Source organism: Bos indicus, chromosome 2 (genome assembly GCF_029378745.1).
Source record: "Bos indicus isolate NIAB-ARS_2022 breed Sahiwal x Tharparkar chromosome 2, NIAB-ARS_B.indTharparkar_mat_pri_1.0, whole genome shotgun sequence".
NCBI classification, from domain to species: domain Eukaryota; kingdom Metazoa; phylum Chordata; class Mammalia; order Artiodactyla; family Bovidae; genus Bos; species Bos indicus.
The window spans coordinates 128,831,159-128,850,061 of NC_091761.1; the positions used below are offsets into that span (position 1 = coordinate 128,831,159).

Genomic DNA, 18,903 nt, shown 5'->3' on the forward strand with positions numbered 1-18,903 from the left:
AGTCAGAGACTGTGGTGAATTTTTGTTCATCTTTATAGAGTCCTCACTTGCCCTTCGCACACAAAAAGCGCTCATAAATGAGGGCTAAGGAAACTGCCGAGAAGGAATAGAAACGTCGACAGGCTGGGGGCGGAGCCACCGCATGGCGTCACTACGGCGCTCCAGAGGCCCCGCCCCGTGGGCGGGGCTACGCCCACCTAGCCGTCAGTGTCACGTGGGACTCCGCTGAAGCGGCCGCATTGGAAGCTGGGCGGAGATGGCGACAGTGAAGAAGGTGCTCCCGCGGAGGCTGGTGGGCTTGGCGACCCTCCGGGCTGTAAGTGCCCCGTCACGTCCAGGGCCGGTCTTGAAGGCACCGTGAGGGTCAGGGTCTAGGACTTGGCCCCTAGCGGCTGCTCCCGTAGAGGCAGAGCCTAGGACTTCCCTGGTGGTTCAGCGGGTTAAGACTCCGCGCTGCCAGTGCGGGGTGCAAGGGTTTGATCCCTGGTGGGGCAACTGAGATCCCACGGGCAGTTCTGGGCAACCAAATGATTAAAAAAAAAAATCGATACCATTTCTCTGAGAGGCAAAGCCGGACAGCTCTTTAGGCCAGAGTTGGGAGGTCTTTGAAGTCTTGGACACCACTCTCTGACTCGCCCAGATGCCTTGAGAGGCATGGGAAACTGACCCTCAGAGAAGGGGAGCGACTCTCCCGGGTCGTGGAGACTTGGAACGCCATCCTAGGCGTCCTGCTTCCCTGGCTAGGGCTCTTCTTGCGGACCCTGGCATTTTTCTATCATAGGGCTTCAGACTTCTTGAAGTTCCTCCTTAATGAAAGTCATGAATACTCAAGAATACCCTGCCAGTTCGAGTGGAAAAAGCCAGGACATCCCCCTCTGTTGTTCTCCATTTCTAGTTCTTGTTGCGTTTGGGGACACTTGGTCCCAGCTAGATGAGCAGGACTTGGATCGCGTGTTGCTGGATGTGATTCCCCTGGAGTTGTACTTTGGGCTAGTTCGATCCTGATGTTCCGCCTTCTCTCCCATGCTCAGTGAGTGGAGGGAAAGTGTAGGAGGCCTAACTGGGTAAAGAGTTGAATACATTGTGTTGGTTAAAGCTCAAGCTGTGATGCCCCAGCGGTTCTGAAGCTACTTTTTAGGTTGAGTGACAAATCTCTAAATTCCAGTCATATTGACCTTTAACATGGAAAAAAAGAAAATCCTCAGGGTTGGTTTGGAGGTTCAGGAAAATGGAACTAAAGCATTTGACATTTTTCTAGCTCTTAGTAAGTGATAGGTCAGTTGTTGCTTTAGAGTTTAGAAGGAGTTAAAACTGTGTGCTGCTGCTACTGCTAAGTCACTTCAGTCGTGTCCGACTCTGTGTGACCCCATAGACGGCAGCCCACCAGGCTCCCCCGTCCCTGGGATTCTCCAGGCAAGAACACTGGAGTGGGTTGCCATTTCCTTCTCCAATGCATGAAAGTGAAAAGTGAAAGTGAAGTCACTCAGTCATGCCCGACCCTCAGCGACCCCATGGACTTCAGCCCACCAGGCTCCTCCGTCCATGGGATTTTCCAGGCAAGAGTACTGGAGTGGGGTGCCATTGCCTTCTCCGTAAAACTGTGTAGTGGTAAAAATTACATTGTCTTGGCAGTGGGGAAGTGGGTAGGGGGCTCTCAAAAAGCCACTTCAGTGTCTACTGGACCACCCTCCCCCGCCAGTTGCTCATTGCAAATAAATCCGTGAAGTCCAACTTGAAAAGTTAAGAAAATTAAATGAGATGGTGAATGTCAGTGTTTGAAAAAACTCCTCTTGCAATGAGATGGTAGTGGTAGGCATTCCATGGAGTTACTAGCATAGACTTGATATGAGAACCAGACAGTTAAGTGCAAACTTCCTCACTTCTAGCTGTGTGATTTGGGGTCCTTCTGAGGTCATTTCTTCCCCTGTGGAGTCGGGAGAGTAATACATGATAGTCCCTCATCGTATTGAAGCGACTTAGCAGCAGCAGCAGCATCATAGCATCATATAAGGACTAAAGGAAGTGCTGATGGCTGCAGCGCTGGCCTTTAGCCAGTGTTAGCTGTTGACATAGGTACCATAGCTCAGGAGGCTGTGGCTCAGGATTTGTGTGGTTAGAGGGGATTATTTCTATGCAGAACTGTACAAAGGGAATTAACTAGGTGTTTAACCCAGGCAACCCAGAGTAGCTCAAACTGTAAAGGATGTGCCTGCAATGCGGGAGACCTGGGTTTGGTCCCTGGGTTGGGAAGATCCCCTGAAGAGCAACCCATTCCGCTATTCTTGCCTGGAGAACTCCATGGACAGAGGAGCCTGGTGAGCTACAGTCCATGGGGTCACAAAGAGTCAGATACAGCTGAGCAATAGCACTTAACCCAGGCAAGAGAAAACGGGGGGGACCAGAGGGTGGCAGAGATAATGTGGCCTAGGGGTTAAGAGCGTGCATTCTAGATCCACACTGCTGGGTTCAGATATGGGCTCAGTAACTAGCTAACCATGTGACCTTGGGAAAATTACTTAATCTTCTTGAACTTCATATCTCTCATAGTAAAATGGGGACTTTAACAGTTCCTACCTAATAAGGTGTTGAGAGGATCGTATGGGTTAATATGTAAAAGGCTCTTTTATGTGCCTAAAAAATAGTAGATGCTTCATAAATGTGAATTGTTTTGTTAGTATATGAAGAGTTGTTATGAAGAAGTGTGTTATAGAATCAAGTTGATTCTGTTCTCATAAAAGGAACTTGAAACAATTCTTTCAACAACATTTACCAGTTATTTATTGAGTCCCTGTTAGGTCTCAGGGCCTCAGGGAAATATAACAATTAATAAAACAGAGTTCCTGCCTCTTGGAGCTTACATTCCAGTGGGATCCTTTTAGGGTAATGTACCAGCAGAAGCTGAACATCCCAACTGGAGGGAGATTCAGTTTGCAGGGACCTTCCAACCTAGCCTGTTGACTTCATGAAATTCAGTGGCTCATCACCTTAGCCTCTAGGAAGCTTTGTTGGCTAAAACCAAGGCCAGTTTGGGCAAGTTAAGTTCCGGCTGTTTGATAGCCAGGAATATTTCCTTCCTTAAGGGTTTTGGGAATGGGGATCCTTAGCAGATTGCTAGGGTCTTCCCTCATAGCTCAGTCAGTAAAGAATCTGCCTGCAATGCAGGAGACCTGGGTTCAATTCCTGGGTCAGGAAGATCCTCTAGAGAAGGAAATGGCAACCGACTCCAGTACTCTTGCCTGAAGAATCCCATGGACTGAGAAGCCAGGTGGGCTACAGTCCGTGGGGTCGCAAGAGTTTGGGCACAACTTAGCAACTAAGCCTCCACCACTAAGTAGATTGCCGGTACCCCTGCCCCTTGCCCTCCTGCAGTGTGTTCATCCAGATTAAATCTGGTGAAATGAAATTAATTTCAACAGTAATAAGTAGTACTAAGAACAATAGAGGAAAGGGAGAAAAAAGCCTTGTATTACTTGGTGGTGAGGAGGGGAAGATTTTCTATAGAAGACTATATATAGGGCAGACTTTATACAGAGGCGACTCCAGGCCGTTGTTTTAATATCTTCAAATGCTGAAGGTTTCATCTCCTCTCAGACTCACTCCCCTTGTCACCACCCACCCTGTAATCATAACAGAGCAGAGCCTCTTCCATCCCTGCCACCCCACATAGTCCAAGACGACTCCTCTCCACACTTGGCAGTTGTCCTCCTCTGGGGCAGCTGTGCCCCGGGTGTGTGTGCTAAGTCACTTCAGTCGTGGCCGACTCCGTGCGACCCTGTGGACTGTAGCTCACCAGGCTCCTCTGTCCACGGGATTCTCCAGGCAAGAGTACTGGAGTGGGCTGCCGTTTCCTTCTCCAGCAGATTTTCCTGACCCAGGGATCGAACCACGTCTTTTAGGTCTCCTGCATTGATTGGCAGGGTTCTTAACCACGGGAAGGGTTCAGTACCACCTGGGAAGGTTCAAGTTAAACTAGGCTTTAGGAGAAATCAGTTCTGTTTGGGGACTTCTAAGTTTGAGAAGTACAAATAGGTTTGTTTAAAGAACAGTCTAAATGCCCAGTTGCCAGGTGGTTGGAAATGAGTCTGGATTTCAGGGGAGTTGCAAATGGTCCATACTGCAAGCATGAATCTCTTACTCTGTTCTTAAGTGAAATGTTCTTTTTGTTCTTGATTCTAAAACAGAGCAAATATGGATTAAAGGGTGAGAAATACTGCTTCTAGTCTCAGTATTGAGGATGGATACATTCTTTCTGATTTGTCCCCATGGAGAACTGTGACACTCTCTTCCTGTTACTTTTTGTTCCCTCTTTTAAACCACAGGTCAGCACCTCATCTGTGGGTACGTTCCCAAAGCAAGTGAAAATTGTGGAAGTTGGTCCTCGAGACGGACTACAAAATGAAAAGGTAAACGTGGAAATCAACCAAAAGATATTTCACAGGTACTGAGCGCTCCATGTCACTGATGCCGAGCTGTGCCTGACTTTGGGCCCGTCTGGGAGGCCAGGCAGGCACCTGTGACAGTTCAGCCCCAAGTGTTGTGATCCTGGGTCCCTCTCAAGGGCCTGTGGGGCGGGGTGGATGGTGAGAGCTGCAGGAGTGAGGGGGAAAGGTGAGGGCGTGCCTCATCCAGCAGCGACACGTCAGGGGATTCGGCCAGAGGAAGTTATGAAGGTCACATGCCAAGATTTAGCTTGGGAATGTCCCTTACAACCCTGGTGTAAGAGCAGGACAGTTGCAAATAACCAACATGTTCAGTATGAGGAAAAGTAGATCAAATACATTAATGACTTCATAAAATGTAATACTGTGAAGCTGTTAATGATATAGGAGTATATTAAGTGATGTAAGCAGATTATACAATACTGTATATATAATTACATACGTATTTATATATTAATATACATTTAATCTTATATATAAACAAAAAAGTTTGTATATGTGTGGAAGCATCTTCCGAGAAAAGGATCTTAGAACAGTGCTGTGTGATAGAACTTTCTATGAAGATGGAAATGTTGTAGATTTGAGCTGTCCCATACAGTAGCCACTAGATACATGTGGCTGTTAAGCACTTGAATTGTGGCTTGTATGGCTGGGGAATTGAATTTTTAAAATGTAGTTTCAGTTAGTTTAAATTTAAATAACCACATATGGCTCATGTGTAATGTACTGGACTGCACAGATCTAAAAAGTTACCTACCAGGGTATTAAGAGTGTTATCTCTGGCAGGTGTTAGGGTGGTTTTCTTTTGTTTGGGGTGTGTTTTTCTGAAATAATCATGTGTTAATTATTTTTTAAATTAAAAAAAAAACCTTAAAATCTTAAAACATGCTTGCTGCTGCTGCTAAGTCGCTTCAGTCGTGTCCGACTCTGTGCAACCCCATAGACGGCAGCCCACCAGGCTCCCCCGTCCCTGGGATTCTCCAGGCAAGAACACTGGAGTGGGTTGCCATTTCCTTCTCCAATGCATGAAACTGAAAAGTGAACGTGAAGACACTCAGTCATGTCCGACTCTTAGCGACCCCATGGACTGCAGCCCACCAGGCTCCTCTGTCCGTGGGATTTTCCTGGCAAGAGTACTGGAGCATGCTTAGTCTACCTTTAATAATGAATGTTGGTTGTAAAAGACAGTTGTAAGGTCTCTGAGGGCAGGATCGTGTCTGTTCTGCTCACCACTGTATCTGTAGCTCCTAGCACATTCCTTGGAGCAGGGTGAGCCCTTCAATGGATTAAATTAAAACAGAGGGAGAGAAATTGGGGGTGGAAGAGGCTGGTGAGAAGGATTTGGGAGTTTTAGGATTTTGGACCCAATCTTGTAAGGACTAGGCAGCCAGGGGAAGCTTTTGAGCAGGAGGGTGAGATAATAGAGACTGTGTTTTAGAAGGATTCCTGTGTGGGATGAATTGGTAGAGGAAGATCATGGCGTAATAGACATGGGATGATAGTAGATTTGGAAATAGGAATCCACAGAGGCTGGTGAGCAGCCAGACAGGGTGTGGCGGGGGGAGAAAGAAGTAGTGGAGCATGTGAGGATGAGATCCTGTGCCACCTGAGACGGAAGGAGGAAGGTGTGGCCTGTTGGAGGCCATGTCTCATAGGATCCAGAGGGTTAGTCATCTCCGCCCTTTCAGGCCATGGCTCACTGGTCTCAATCTGTTTTTGATGGGGTCATAAAGTAACAGAGCTTTAGTTTAAAAGCCCGTATGACGGGCAAATACTGTTTCCATTGTAAGTATTAACTCCTTTTCAAGTGAGAAACTGCTTTCACTGCAAAATGCTCTCTGTGGAACTGGAAGACAAGCCTGTACTGCACCTATTGGCAGGATTACATGTGAATTCAGGTTAGTGTCTGACAGTGGAGACAGTGAAGCGGGTGCTGTAGAAAAAGCTTTGAACTGACTGCATTCTGAGACCATTTCGTGACTCACTTGGCCAGCCTGTCTTTTTCTGGTGTTTTCTCTTTGCATTACAGAATATTGTACCTACTCCAGTGAAAATCAAGCTAATAGACATGCTTTCCGAAGCAGGACTCCCTGTGGTAGAAGCCACCAGCTTCGTGTCTCCCAAATGGGTTCCACAGGTGAGCCCCGGCCTGCAGGCACATCTCAGATGCATTGGAAGTAAGTGGAGGTCAGGATGTAGGTTTCCAGGTCCTCACTTTTGTGAGCTCTCAGTGCTTCATAGTAACATGTACAGCAAAGGAGGGTGACTTGGGAGGAAGACTCGGTCTTGGCTGTGCCCTGCCTTGCCTGGTGAGGCCTTCCCCTCCCCAGGTTCAAGGTGATGTCTCTGGCTCTAGAAGCCTAGAATCTCTAGGCCTGTCTAGAGATGTGGCTTCTGTGTTTGTCGAAAGGGGAAGCTGGACAGCTCCTGCATCACAGAGACAGCCAAATGGGAAGAAAGATCCTGGTCCAGCTGAGTGTTAGGTGACAGGGAGCTGAGCCCAGGGTCGGACTCAGAGCACGTTCTCAACCAGTGGCTAGAAGTATCATTGCTGCTGGTGCGGCTCATGTAGAGTCGACAGTGTTAGCCACATGGAGAAACTGGGGTTCTCACCCATGCTAGGGAGCCTTCTGGCTCATCAGCCGTCAAACAAGTAGTGAAAGCCTTGGGGAGACTCAGCTCTGCAAAAGGCCTCTTTTCTCCAAGGGTCCTGGAGAACAGAGATTTTGTGCTAAAAAGGCTTTCTCTACCTGAGCTCTCTGCCGCCTTGGTGGTGAATTGGCAATGTCTCCTTTGGCTCCCAGATGGCTGACCATGCTGAAGTCTTGAAAGGCATCCAGAAATTTCCTGGCGTCAACTACCCAGTCCTGACCCCAAACTTCAAAGGCTTCCAGGCAGCGGTAAGAGACTCATTTTTGGTTGGGGAGTGCCCCTGAAAAGAGATGGATGGCATGGGCCCCTGTCTTGTCCCTGAGCCTCAGTCTCTGTCCCAGGATTCTGTCCGAACGACTTGTCTCCAGCGGTGGTGGGCATCGTCAGACAGACCCGGGGAGGGGGTCCTGGCCCCGCCACTCTCAGCTCTCTGATTTGACAAGCTGTTAAACCTCTTTGAGCCTCAGGTTCTGCCCATGAAATAAGGTTAATGGTAGTACCTACCATTGTGAGGATTTCAGAGGACAGGATGCACATAAATTGCTTAGTAAGAGCCTGGTAGAAGGTGAGTACTTAATAAATGTTCACTCCTGTTCCTGTCGCCCATCTCCTCTTGAGAGGTAAGCAAGCTGTCCACAAATTTAGAGGTAGTTGCTAGTATCTAACTTTTTTATCATTTCAGATGAGAATTTCTTTGGAGATGTTGATTCTGAATTTAGGCCACAAGGGACTTCCGGGGTGGTGCCGGCAGCAGCACTGTGGGTCCTTGGGGGAAGGCCAAGGCTTCTTTGTTTGGGGATATGATTCACTGTATTAATTTCCTACGGCTGCCATTACACGATACCAAACACTCGGTGAAAGGTGAAAGAGAACAGAAACGTTCTCTCTCCCAGTCAGCAGGCTGCAAGTCCGCACAGGGTGGCAGCAGGTTCCTTCGGAGGGCCCTGAGAGGGCGGCGTTCCCGCCTCTCGGCCGGTTTCCGGCGATGATTAGCAGTCCTCAGCGTTCCTCAGCCTGTGGGCGCATCACTTCAGGGTCCACCTCTACCTTTGCCGGCCTTTCCTCTATCTTCACACGAGCGCCTTCTTATTTCGGAGTGGAGACCAATGTGACCTCATCTTAACCCTATACATCTATCTACAGTGATCCTGCTATCAAACAGGGTCACATTCTGAGGTTCTGGGGGTTGTTGTTGTTGTTCAGTCACCCAGTCGTGTCCAACTCTTTGTGACCCCATGGACTGCAGCACATCAGGCCTCCCTGTCCCTCACCATCTCCTGAAGTTTGTCCAAGTTCATGTCCATTGCATCAGTGATGCCATCCAGCTGTCTCATCCTCTGACGCCCTGTTCTTCTGCCCTCAGTCTTTCCCAGCATCAGGGACTTTTCCAGTGAGTCTGCTGTTCGCATCAAATGACTAAAATCCTGGAGCTTCAGCTTCCACATCAGTCCTTCCAGTGACTATTAAGATTGACTAGTTTGATCTCCTTGCTGTCCAGGGGACTTGCAGGAGTCTCCTCCAGCACCACAGTTTGAAGGCATCAATTCTTTGGCGTTCTGCCTTCTTACAGTCCAGCTCTCACAACTGTACATGACCACTGGGAAGACCATAGCCTTGACTATACGGACCTCTGTTGGCAGAATAATGTCTCTGCTTTTGAACATACTGTCTAGGCCTGTCATGGCTTTCCTGCCAAGAAGCAATCATCTTCTGACTTAATGGCTGCAGTCACCATCTGCAGTGACTTTAGAGCCCAAGAAGAGGAAATCCGTCACTACTTCCACCTTTTCCCCTTCTATTTGCCATGCAGTCATGGGGCTGGATGCCATGATCTTATTTTTTTTAATTTAGTTTTAGGCCGGCTCTTTCACTCTCCTTCATGCTCATCAAAAGGCTCTTTAGTTCCTTTTCGCTTTCTGCCATTAGAGTGGTATCATCCGCAGATCTGAGGTTATTGGTGTTTCTCCCGCCTATCTTAAGACTTTAAGCATGACCTTCCTCACATGGGAGATGAGTTCAATTGTCCAGTGGTTAACACATTCTTTTAGTACTACCCTTTTTGGGAATTGGGTTGAGGATTGACCTTTTCCAGGATAGTACTGGGGGTAGGAGGGACACAGTTCAACTTATAGTAGTACTCATATGTCATAAAATTCACTCTGGGTGGGTATTCCATCAAGAGAAAATCGCTGAAAGGAATTCACCTGGCTGTTGGCAGGTTGCTGCCGGAGCCAAGGAAGTGGCCATCTTTGGAGCCGCCTCTGAACTCTTCACCAAGAAGAACATCAACTGCTCCATAGATGAGAGTTTGCAGCGGTTTGATGAAATCTTGAAGGCAGCTCGGGCAGCCGGTATCTCTGTGCGGGGGTGAGTCTGGCTACGCTGGTGCTGCCTCCTTTCCTCAGAGCATTCTGGAACAGGGCCAGCCTCTGACTCCAGCGACCTCCCTCACAGGCTCCTTATCCTGGGTGCAGGGAGCCAGAGCTCCACACCCAGACGTCTTTTCCCAAGTAAAACAGGGTCAGAAGAAATCCTGGCAAGTGCTTTCTCCAAACCTGATTTTTGGATCCTTTCACCCCACGAATCTAGCAGGACAGGGTCCTAAACAGGGCTTGTGGAGGTCAGCGTAACCCTGGCTCCACCACCAGCTCGTCACACGTCCCTGAGGAATCCCCTCGGCCTTTGAGGTGTCTCCAGCATCACATCTTTAATGGCAGCAGTGCCAGGTGTTGTCCACATATTATCTGAAGGTAGCCTCTCAGGCACCCAGCACGGAGGGCACTCTCCCCGCTTCCAGGTGATGAAACTGAGGCTCCAGAAGGATGAAGAGTCTGCTGTAAAGTCACAACCGACTGCAGCCAGAATACGCATCCGATCACATCGCCGCCTGGTTGAACGTCTGCCAGTGCTCGTCAACTGCAGACTTCAGCGGGTTTACAGCCCCTGCGCAGCTCAGCCCCTGCCGCTCTCTGCAGCTCACGTCTCCCCTCTGGCCCCGTCTCCTCTGCACACTGCATTCAGCCAGTGGAAACCTCTTTCCGTCTGTCACACGGGCCAGTTCTCTCCTGCCCCTGGGCCTTTGCATGTGCTTTCCGTAGACTCAGACCACCCTTCCTTCTACATCCTACTTGCCAGGGCTCACTCCTGCTCACCTTCAGATCCTCTCCTGGTGCCAGTTTCTCCAAGAAGCTTGCTTCTCTTCCCTCAGGTGGAGTTGGCGCCCCTTCTCTGGGCTCCCAGAGTCCCCTGGACATCCTCTGACATAGCACTTACCGCTTGTTACATTCTCCGCTGCCTCCCACCTCCCACTAGACTCTGTGTTCTGTGAAGGCAGAGCCCACATCTCCGTCGGTCCCTGGCATGTGCTGTCTCCCGTCTCTGGGCCTAGCACATAGTAGGTGCTCAGAAACCGATGGGCAGATGGATGGATGGGAAAGCAAGGACGTGTCAGGTCTGCCTGACTCCCAAGTCTGTGCTCTTTCCTCAGGATTTCTTTTAGCTTTTCCATGCTCAGCAGTGATTGGAGAGTAAGGAGAATGAAGATGGCAAAATACACTGAGTTGTTTGAGTCTGAAATTATTTATCCAGCAAACATTTATTCTGCCTCTTAATATGCAGCATCATTTGTTAGACTCTAAAAGATTTAATGGAGCCTCTGCCTCAGTGGGATGAGTGGGCTCAGAAAGCATCTAAACTCAAGATCCAGACTCCTCACCACAGCTCAACGAGCCCCCATGATCAGGATGGTGGCCGCCTCTCCAGCCCCCTGTTGTAGCCCTTTGCCCCTTGCTCCCCACACCTGTTTTTCTGTCCTTTGTTGTATGTTTTGAGCACACCTCCTCTTTCATCGGACTTCCCTGGTGGCTCAGTGGTGGAGAATCTGCCTGCCAGTGCAGGAGCTGCAGGTTCAATCTCTGGGTCAGGAAGATCCCCTGGAGAAGGAAATGACCACCCACTCCAGTATTCTTGCCTGGAGAATCCCAAGGACAGAGGAACCTGGCAGGCTACAGTCCATGGGGTCGCAAAGAGTCAGACATAACTGAGCGACTGAACAGCTCTTCCACCTTGGGGCCTCTGCACTGGTCCTTTGCCTGGAATGTGGCTGTCCCCGCCACCTCAGTCAAGTGTCACATCCTCACAAGATCTACCTGGGCCATCCTAGCTGCGGTTGGCCTCCGGTGCTCCTGCCACACTTCCCTTGTCTCTCCTTCACAGCACATCACTTTCTGAGATTACCTCCTTTCCCTACTAGATCTGATTTATCATCTGTCTCCCTAACTTGAAACCTTAAGCTCTGTGGCGGTGGGGACCTGCTTGGCCTTGCTCACTGCCCTTCTCCAGTGCCTGGCGCACTGTGGGCAGCTCAGTAAACCTCAGTCGAATAAATGAGTGTATGCGCCCCCTGGCAGCCCGCCAGTGCCACTGACCCCTCGGGCCTCAGGCCAGCCCAGCTTTCTTGTGCCCGCTTCAGTTTCATGTACCCTTCCTTGGTTCTTTCCTGAGGGGAGCCCCACCCGGGCCCACGTTCTGCTCTCCTCACCCCGTGCAGTCAGCTGGCTGCTCATAGAGCTCCTCCTCCTCCGTGGCTGGTCTCTGGTTGCCTCTCCTGAGACCTGGGCATCATTGGCCTCCTCACCCACAGGCCTGTTGGCTTCTTCCCTTCCCTGCGTGGCGCTGCACTGCCCACTCCTGGCGCTGAGCGGCACTGCCATCGTCTGGCTCACCAGCATGGAATTAGCCTTTGCCCCGGGCCCTCAGCCTCCTGCCCGGCCTCAGGTTTGGGTGGGGCTGACCAGGGCGATGTGTCAAACAGCCAACCTGCCCCAGCCCTGTTAGCCAGAGAGCCCAGGTGCACTGACACCATTCCTGTTTTCCCACAGGTACGTCTCCTGTGTGCTTGGATGTCCCTACGAAGGGAAGATCTCCCCGGCTAAAGTCGCTGAGGTCTGTGTGTGTGTGTGTCCGGCAGGGGAGGGCCGGGTTCACGAGGTTTGGCTTCCATGCCGGTCCCTGAGTGTGCAGGTTACTCTCGCCACCCTTTCCTGGTGGGTCACTGATTTCATTTGTTAACTCAGCTCCTTCCTTAAGACCCTGTGAGAGCACAGCCCTGCACTCACCCCAGTGGGGGGCCACTCCTAGCCTGGCAAGGAGTCTCTGAAGCCCCTGCCCTCTACCCCAGAGCAGAAGCCTCTGACTCAGTTCCCAGGCTGGTCAGTGAAAGGTGATGACTGAGGTGAGGATCCTCTGCAGAGGGCTCCCTTCTTGTGCTTGGGGAGACATCCTGGAATGCGAAGTCAAGTGGGCCTTAGAAAGCACTGCTACGAACAAAGCTAGTGGAGGTGATGGAATTCCAGTTGAGCTATTTCAAATCTTAAAAGATGATGCTGTGAAAGTGCTGCACTCAGTACGTCAGCAAATTTGGAAAACTCAGCAGTGGCCACAGGACAGGAAAAGGTCAATTTTCATTCCAATCCCAAAGAAAGGCAATGCCAAAGAATGTTCAAACTACTGCACAATTGCACTCATCTCACACACTAGCAAAGTAATGCTCAAAATTCTCCAAGCCAGGCTTCAACAGTACACAAACTGTGAACTTCCAGATGTTCAAGCTGGTTTTAGAAAAGGCAGAGGAACCAGAGATCAAATTGCCAACATCTGTTGGATCATTGAAAAAACAAGAGAGTTCCAGAAAAACATCTACTTCTGTTTTATTGACTATGCCAAAGCTTTGTGTAGATCACCACAAACTGTGGGAAATTCTTCAAGAGATGGGAATTCCAGACCACCTGACCTGCCTCCTGAGAAATCTGTATGCAGGTCAAGAAGCAACAGTTATAACTGGACATGGAACAACAGACTGGTTCCAAATTGGGAAAGGAGTACATCAAGGCTATATATTGACACCCTGCTTATTTAACTTATATGCAGAGTACCTCATGCGAAATGCTGGGCTGGATGAAGCACAAGCTGGAATCAAGATTTCCAGGAAAAATATTAATAACCTCAGATATGCAGATGATACCACCCTTATGGCAGAAAGCTAAGATGAACTAAAGAGCCTCTTGATGAAAGTGGAAGAGGAGAGTGAAAAAGTTGGCTTAAAACTCAACATTCAGAAAACTAAGATCATGGCATTCAGTCCCATCACTTCATGGCAAATAGATGGGGAAACAATGGAAACAGTGAGAGACTTTATTTTGGGGGCTCCAAAATCACTGCAGATGGTGACTGCAGCCATGAAATTAAAAGATGCTTGCTCCTTGGAAGAAAAGTTATGACCAACCTAGATGGCATATTAAGAAGCAGAGACATTACTTTGCCAATAAAAGTCCATCTAGTCAAAGCTATGGTTTTTCCAGTAGTCATGTATGGATGTGAGAGTTGAACTATAAAGAAAGCTGAGTGCCAAAAAATTGATGCTTTTGAACTGTGGTGTTGGAGAAGACTCTTCAGAGTCCCTTGGACTGCAAGGAGATCCAACTAGTCCATCCTAAAGGAAATCGGTCCTGAATATTCATTGGAAGGACTGATGTTGAAGCTGCAACTCCAGTACTTTGGCCACCTGATGTGAAGAACTGACTCAATGGAAAAGACCCTGCTGCTGGGAAAGACTGAAGGTGGGAGGAGAAGAAGATGACAGAGGATGAGATGGTTGGATGGCATCACCAACTTGATGGACATGAGTTTGAGCAAGCTCTGGGAGTTGGTGATGGACAGGGAAGCCTGGCATCTTGCAGTCCATGGTGTCACAAAGAGTCAGGACACGACTGAGCAATTGAACTGAGAAGAACACAGGGCAGGAAATGAGTTCGAGCAGCCCAAGAGCTTGTGTCATTTTGTCCTCAAAGCCACCCTGCAGGAAATTCCTTGGTTAGAACTCTATGCTCTCAATGCCATGGGCCCAGGGTTCGATCCCTGGTTGGGGAACTAAGATCCTGCATGTGGCACAGAGCGGCCAAAACAAAACAAACAGATCACCCTGCACTTCTGGAGTTCTTGTTATTCCAATTTACGGTTAAGGAAACTGACACTGACTGACTTGCATGCAGGTTGCATGTGGAGAAAGCAGGTCTCAGCCCATGTCTGTCTGCCTCCAGTGCCCTCCTGCTCTTCCTGCACGCCAGGTAGCAGCCAGAAACGAGTGGTGGCTAACAGGAGCCACTGCTTCCTGAGAGTGGCCGCTGCAGTCCAGACCTTAGCCTCCTATTCCCCCAGTCCTCCCCAAAGGCTCGTCCTCATTTTTCAGGAGCAGAGATTGAAGCTCAGGAAAGTGAGGTCCGCTGCCAAGGTTCCCCAGCCAGTGAGCAGCAGGACTGGGGCATTACTTCAGCATCATGTCACTCCGCCACCCGCCGCCTTTGCTGCATCCTCTCCCGCCCACTGGCTGCCACGGGCTCCTTGTCACCCTGCCTGCGTGGGCAGTGGAGGAGGGGCCCACCATTTCCTTCATCCCACAGACCACTGTTGAGTATCGAGTATCGTTTCCGTCCTTGGCCCTGCCACATCCTTCCTCCCCCTTCTCCCCAGAGCAGTGGAGGGCAGCATCTCATGGAGCAGATCCCGCTCTGGTTCTGCCATGATCTTAGCAGTTTATGGACGGGCTTCTGAATTTTTCATAGCCAGGTCCTTCTCTTAAAAATAGAGAACTAGCACTTCAGACCCCTGACTTCACACATCTGCTTACCAAGGATAGAGCCACGTGAAGGGAATCTGTTCTCCTGATTCCCGCCCCAGGTCTGACACCGTGGGTGAAGGTGGTAAGGGAAGGATCAGCTGGAGTCTGAGACCCTCGGAGGAAAGCCGCAGGGGTTAGAGCCCGGGGCCTGCACCGATGGCCAGCGCTGCTCCTCACGTCTGTCTCCCAGTGAGCAGAGTGAGGAATCAGTCCCACTCACAGAGTTAGTTGTAAGGAGTCTCTGGTCCAAGAGGAGCTTGGTGCCTCGGACATGGAGGTGTTCTGCGGAGGCCAAGGACCCCGGCTTGAGGAATCCGGGTCCTCCAAGAGCCTGCTTGTCTCCCCAGGTCACCAAGAAGCTGTACTCCATGGGCTGCTACGAGATCTCCCTGGGGGACACCATCGGCGTGGGCACCCCTGGGGCCATGAAGGACATGCTGTCTGCTGTCCTGCAGGAGGTGCCAGTGACAGCCCTGGCCGTCCACTGCCATGACACCTACGGCCAGGCCCTGGCCAACACCTTGACGGCCCTGCAGGTAATCAGGGCATGTCCTCGGATAGAGGCACACGTCCATTCTCCCACAGGGCAGGGCAGCAGGACAGCTGTGTTTCGTTTATTCTTTGAGCAAGCCTTCACTGTGTGCCCACACCTGTGTGCCAGGCCCCGGGCTGGCCACGGTGGACACAGACATGCCACCCTGCCCTGAAAGTGCCTGCATCTGTCTGTCAGGAAAGACAGTGGAGAGTTAGGTGACAATCCTAACGCACTGTGACAATGTCATGGGGACTGAGGATGGTCCCCATCCCAGCTGGGGGTGGGGGAGGGCAGAGAGGATTCGCCAGAGAAGGCCTCAGCGAGGCTTGAAGGACATGAAGCTGAGCAGTTGAAAAAGGGAAGCAGAAAGGTGACCAGGCAGCACTGCATTGTAAACAAGACTAAGGCGGGCTCAGGAGGACTGGGGTGCGCTGGCCCCACCACGGCATGCAGGGCTGTGAGTGCGAATGCGTGCACCAGTGAGGGGTGGGGGGGATCCTTTGATGCTCTTTGCCCAAAGACTGGACCAAGACCTCAGACTGAGTTTCTCTTGAGGTTAGCTTCTTGTGGGTTGGCCCAGAACAAGGGTCCAATGGCCCAAGAGTCCCTTAGAAAGTTCTGCGTGTCTGACCACAGGCTGCCTTGCTGCAGGAAGTCTAGTGTAGTGTTTAGGTTAGTAGAGCAACCCTGCGCCGTCTTTTTTTACCCATTTTTATCTCTCACGTTACCTCCTTGAGGCTCATGTCTTTAATCCAAATGATTCTATGACTTTCTGGGTCTTATTTTCTCAGAGTTGAGGCTTAAGGAGAGAGAAAATGAAACAGTCATCTCGGAAAGTGGGAGCAACTGATCGAGAGAAGTGGGATCAATCCAGAGAAGCGACCTTGGGGTCAGAGGCCTGACGTGGGGTGCAGGAGAGGGGGTGGTAAACGAGTACAGGAAAACAACGGGGGTCTGAAACCTCAGCAGTTGGGAGGAGTTACTTTAGGTGAGCCATCAGGAAGGGCGTCTCTGAGGAGGTGGCTTTTAGGCTGAGAAGGAGAAGTTGAGGAGCCAACCATGAAAGGAAGGAGGAAAGATTCCTGGCAGAGGAAACTGTAGTAAAAAAGACTCACACTGTTTTAGGAACCAAAAAGAGGAACAGTTTCTTTCAGTGGGATTTTCATAAACTGAAGGAATGAATAATTTGAGTGGAATTTCAGGCAGCCACTGAGAGGGAGTTGGTAGGCTCAGACCCCCCACAGTGACAGCCATATTCCACCATCCTTGTTTTCAGATGGGAGTGAGTGTCATGGACTCTTCCGTGGCAGGACTGGGAGGCTGTCCCTATGCACAGGGGGCGTCGGGAAACTTGGCCACCGAGGACCTGGTCTACATGCTGGCCGGCCTGGGCATTCACACGGTAAGCCCGCCTGCCCCCTGGTGGTGACGGCCCCGAGCTGACCGGAGCTCTGCCTGAAGCCGGAGCTGCTGGGTTTGTTCTGGGTTTTTGTGGTGGCGTTGGTGCAGTTAGGAGGAGAAGGGCGCCACGGGACTAAGGCTTTTCTGTCATATGATTTGAGATAACAGAGCGTGGTCGATGGGGGCTATGAGAAGGCCAGGCCCTTGGCGCGGGTTTGAGAGTTCCATCTGAGGCGGCACCAAGAGCCCTGGAAGGGGCAAGGCCATGGCCTGAAATGAGTCGGTTCTCTCTGGACCTTTGTTTTCTCCTCTGGAAAAAATGAGGGCAATAGAACTGCACGCCCTCCCCTCCCGCTCCCTGGGCTCTGCCAGAGTCAGTGAGGGCCCGCAGCGTGGGCTGGAAACACTATAGCATCTGTGCTTTGAGATCAGACAGACTGGGTTTAAAACCTAGTCCTGCCACTCAGGCTGTGTGACCTGACAGATGACTTCAGCACTTTGGGCCTTAAGAAATGGGAATAAATAATAGCACTTATCTCATAGGATAAGAAAGAAAATGTAGCCCAGAGCTAAGCAAATAGTACACAGCAGTAAATAGGAGCTTGTTGTTAATATAAAGAGGTTTCAGTGTGGCCTTTTTAGCTGGTGTTTCTACCCCTGCTGCTCTGCCTTCGTTACCCTGACTTCATACGCAGCGTTTCACCACTGTGGGCCCAGCCTGTGCTAGACCCTGGAGTACCGAACAGGACTACTGGCTCCCTTCTGGGGTGCGGCACCTCAAACCATGTCACACACTGAGGGCAGTCAGAGGGGAACCCCATGTGCCAGGAGGACACCACCTCACAGACAGCCGGCAGTTGTTTTAGGGGAACAAGAGCATGATTGTCTTCACCTTCACTTTCTCAGCAGCAGTTTTCTGTCCAGTCGGATGTTTCCCTGGGTGTTGAAGGCAGGTTGTGACTTAACGCATCCTCTGACTTGTTTCTCAAAGGGTGTGAACCTCCAGAAGCTCCTAGAAGCTGGGGCCTTCATCTGTCAAGCCCTGAACAGAAGAACCAACTCCAAAGTGGCTCAGGCTACCTGTAAACTGTGAGCCACTGGGTCCCTGAGCCCTGGGGACCGTGTGGGAATAGGGACAGCTGTGGATGAATCATGGATGGGCACGTGGAAATGGGAATGCAGTTAACCGGAGCAGGCACTTCACTGTCAGCTCTGCACGTGGGTCTCTCCTGGAAGGAAGGAGGTGGACAGGAGTTGCCTGGCTGCAGGCCCTCCCTGCCTGACCTGAGTATGAGTGAGAGGTTTGGGTAGCTGGAGGTCTCCTTCCACCTGGACCCAAAGGCCCAGGAGTTGAAAGCCTGAGGGCTCTTGGGAACCCAATTCTCTGGCCTGGGTTGATCCTCAAGTCTCATCTCTGGGTGAAACCTGCCAGCTGGCCACTCTCCACAACTTGCTGCTGTCATATTCTTGAGGGCCATCGCTCTGACTTTGTAGGGCAAAGGGGCCTGGAGGAATTTTTCCCTCAGCTGGCAGAGGGCACTTGGTGAAGGGGTGAGGGCTGAGCAGCTGTGGTGGCCACCTGCCAACTCCAGCACCTCTGCAAAACCTCCACTTTGAACATGATTGTTGAAAACAGATGACATAATTAAAGGTTTAATGACAACCATTCCAGTGTTCTCTTGTGCAGGTGTGTGTATACATGAGACGGAGCGGAAAGCATCTTTACATTTCCTCTGAGAGGAAAATGGAGGCTTCAGTTTATTAACCTCTGAGTTTTCTCTCTCCTCCTCCTCAGAATTGGGGAAATCGGTGGTAATGACTTACTCAGCACTGACCAGGGAACCCTGGAGAGGTTGTTTTTGAGGCTGTTGGCTCTGTGACCAGGACTGTTTGTGGCACAAGGTCCTCTGGGCCAGGGCAGGCGGAGCTCTAGGCGCCCTGGGGACCAGGGGACCAGTCAGCATCCCTGGTGGACTCCAGCAGGCCCAGGGCACTCCAGGCTGTGGGACGCCCATGTGCCTTTCTTCCTCTGCTCCGGTTTCCTCATTCAGTATGTGTGTATGTTAGTGGCTCTGCTGCTGCTGCTGCTGCTAAGTCACTTCAGTCGTGTCCGACTCTGTGCGACCTCAGAGATGGCAGCCCACCAGGCTCCCCCGCCCCTGGGATTCTCCAGGCAAGAACACTGGAGTGGGTTGCCATTT

General features: G+C 50.7%; 1 protein-coding gene across 3 annotated transcripts; it reads left to right on the top strand.

The window, feature by feature from the left end:
• Window positions 1-186: 186 nt before the first annotated feature.
• HMGCL (3-hydroxy-3-methylglutaryl-CoA lyase) lies at window positions 187-18,368 on the top strand. Of its 3 annotated transcripts, XM_019981454.2 has the most exons (10): window positions 302-316; window positions 4,320-4,403; window positions 6,248-6,337; window positions 6,469-6,576; window positions 7,244-7,339; window positions 9,310-9,458; window positions 11,972-12,035; window positions 15,114-15,302; window positions 16,578-16,703; window positions 17,694-18,368. In XM_019981454.2, the coding sequence occupies exons 4-10, from the start codon at window positions 6,508-6,510 to the stop codon at window positions 17,793-17,795; spliced, it is 795 nt and encodes a 264-aa protein (XP_019837013.1). In that variant the 5' UTR covers window positions 302-316; window positions 4,320-4,403; window positions 6,248-6,337; window positions 6,469-6,507; the 3' UTR covers window positions 17,796-18,368. The 3 variants fall into 3 exon arrangements, with proteins under 3 accessions (XP_019837003.1, XP_019837013.1, XP_070632824.1); XM_019981444.2 differs by lacking the exon at window positions 6,248-6,337 and having other exon boundaries at window positions 187-316; XM_070776723.1 differs by lacking the exons at window positions 302-316; window positions 4,320-4,403; window positions 6,248-6,337 and adding an exon at window positions 4,418-4,438.
• Window positions 18,369-18,903: the final 535 nt, after the last annotated feature.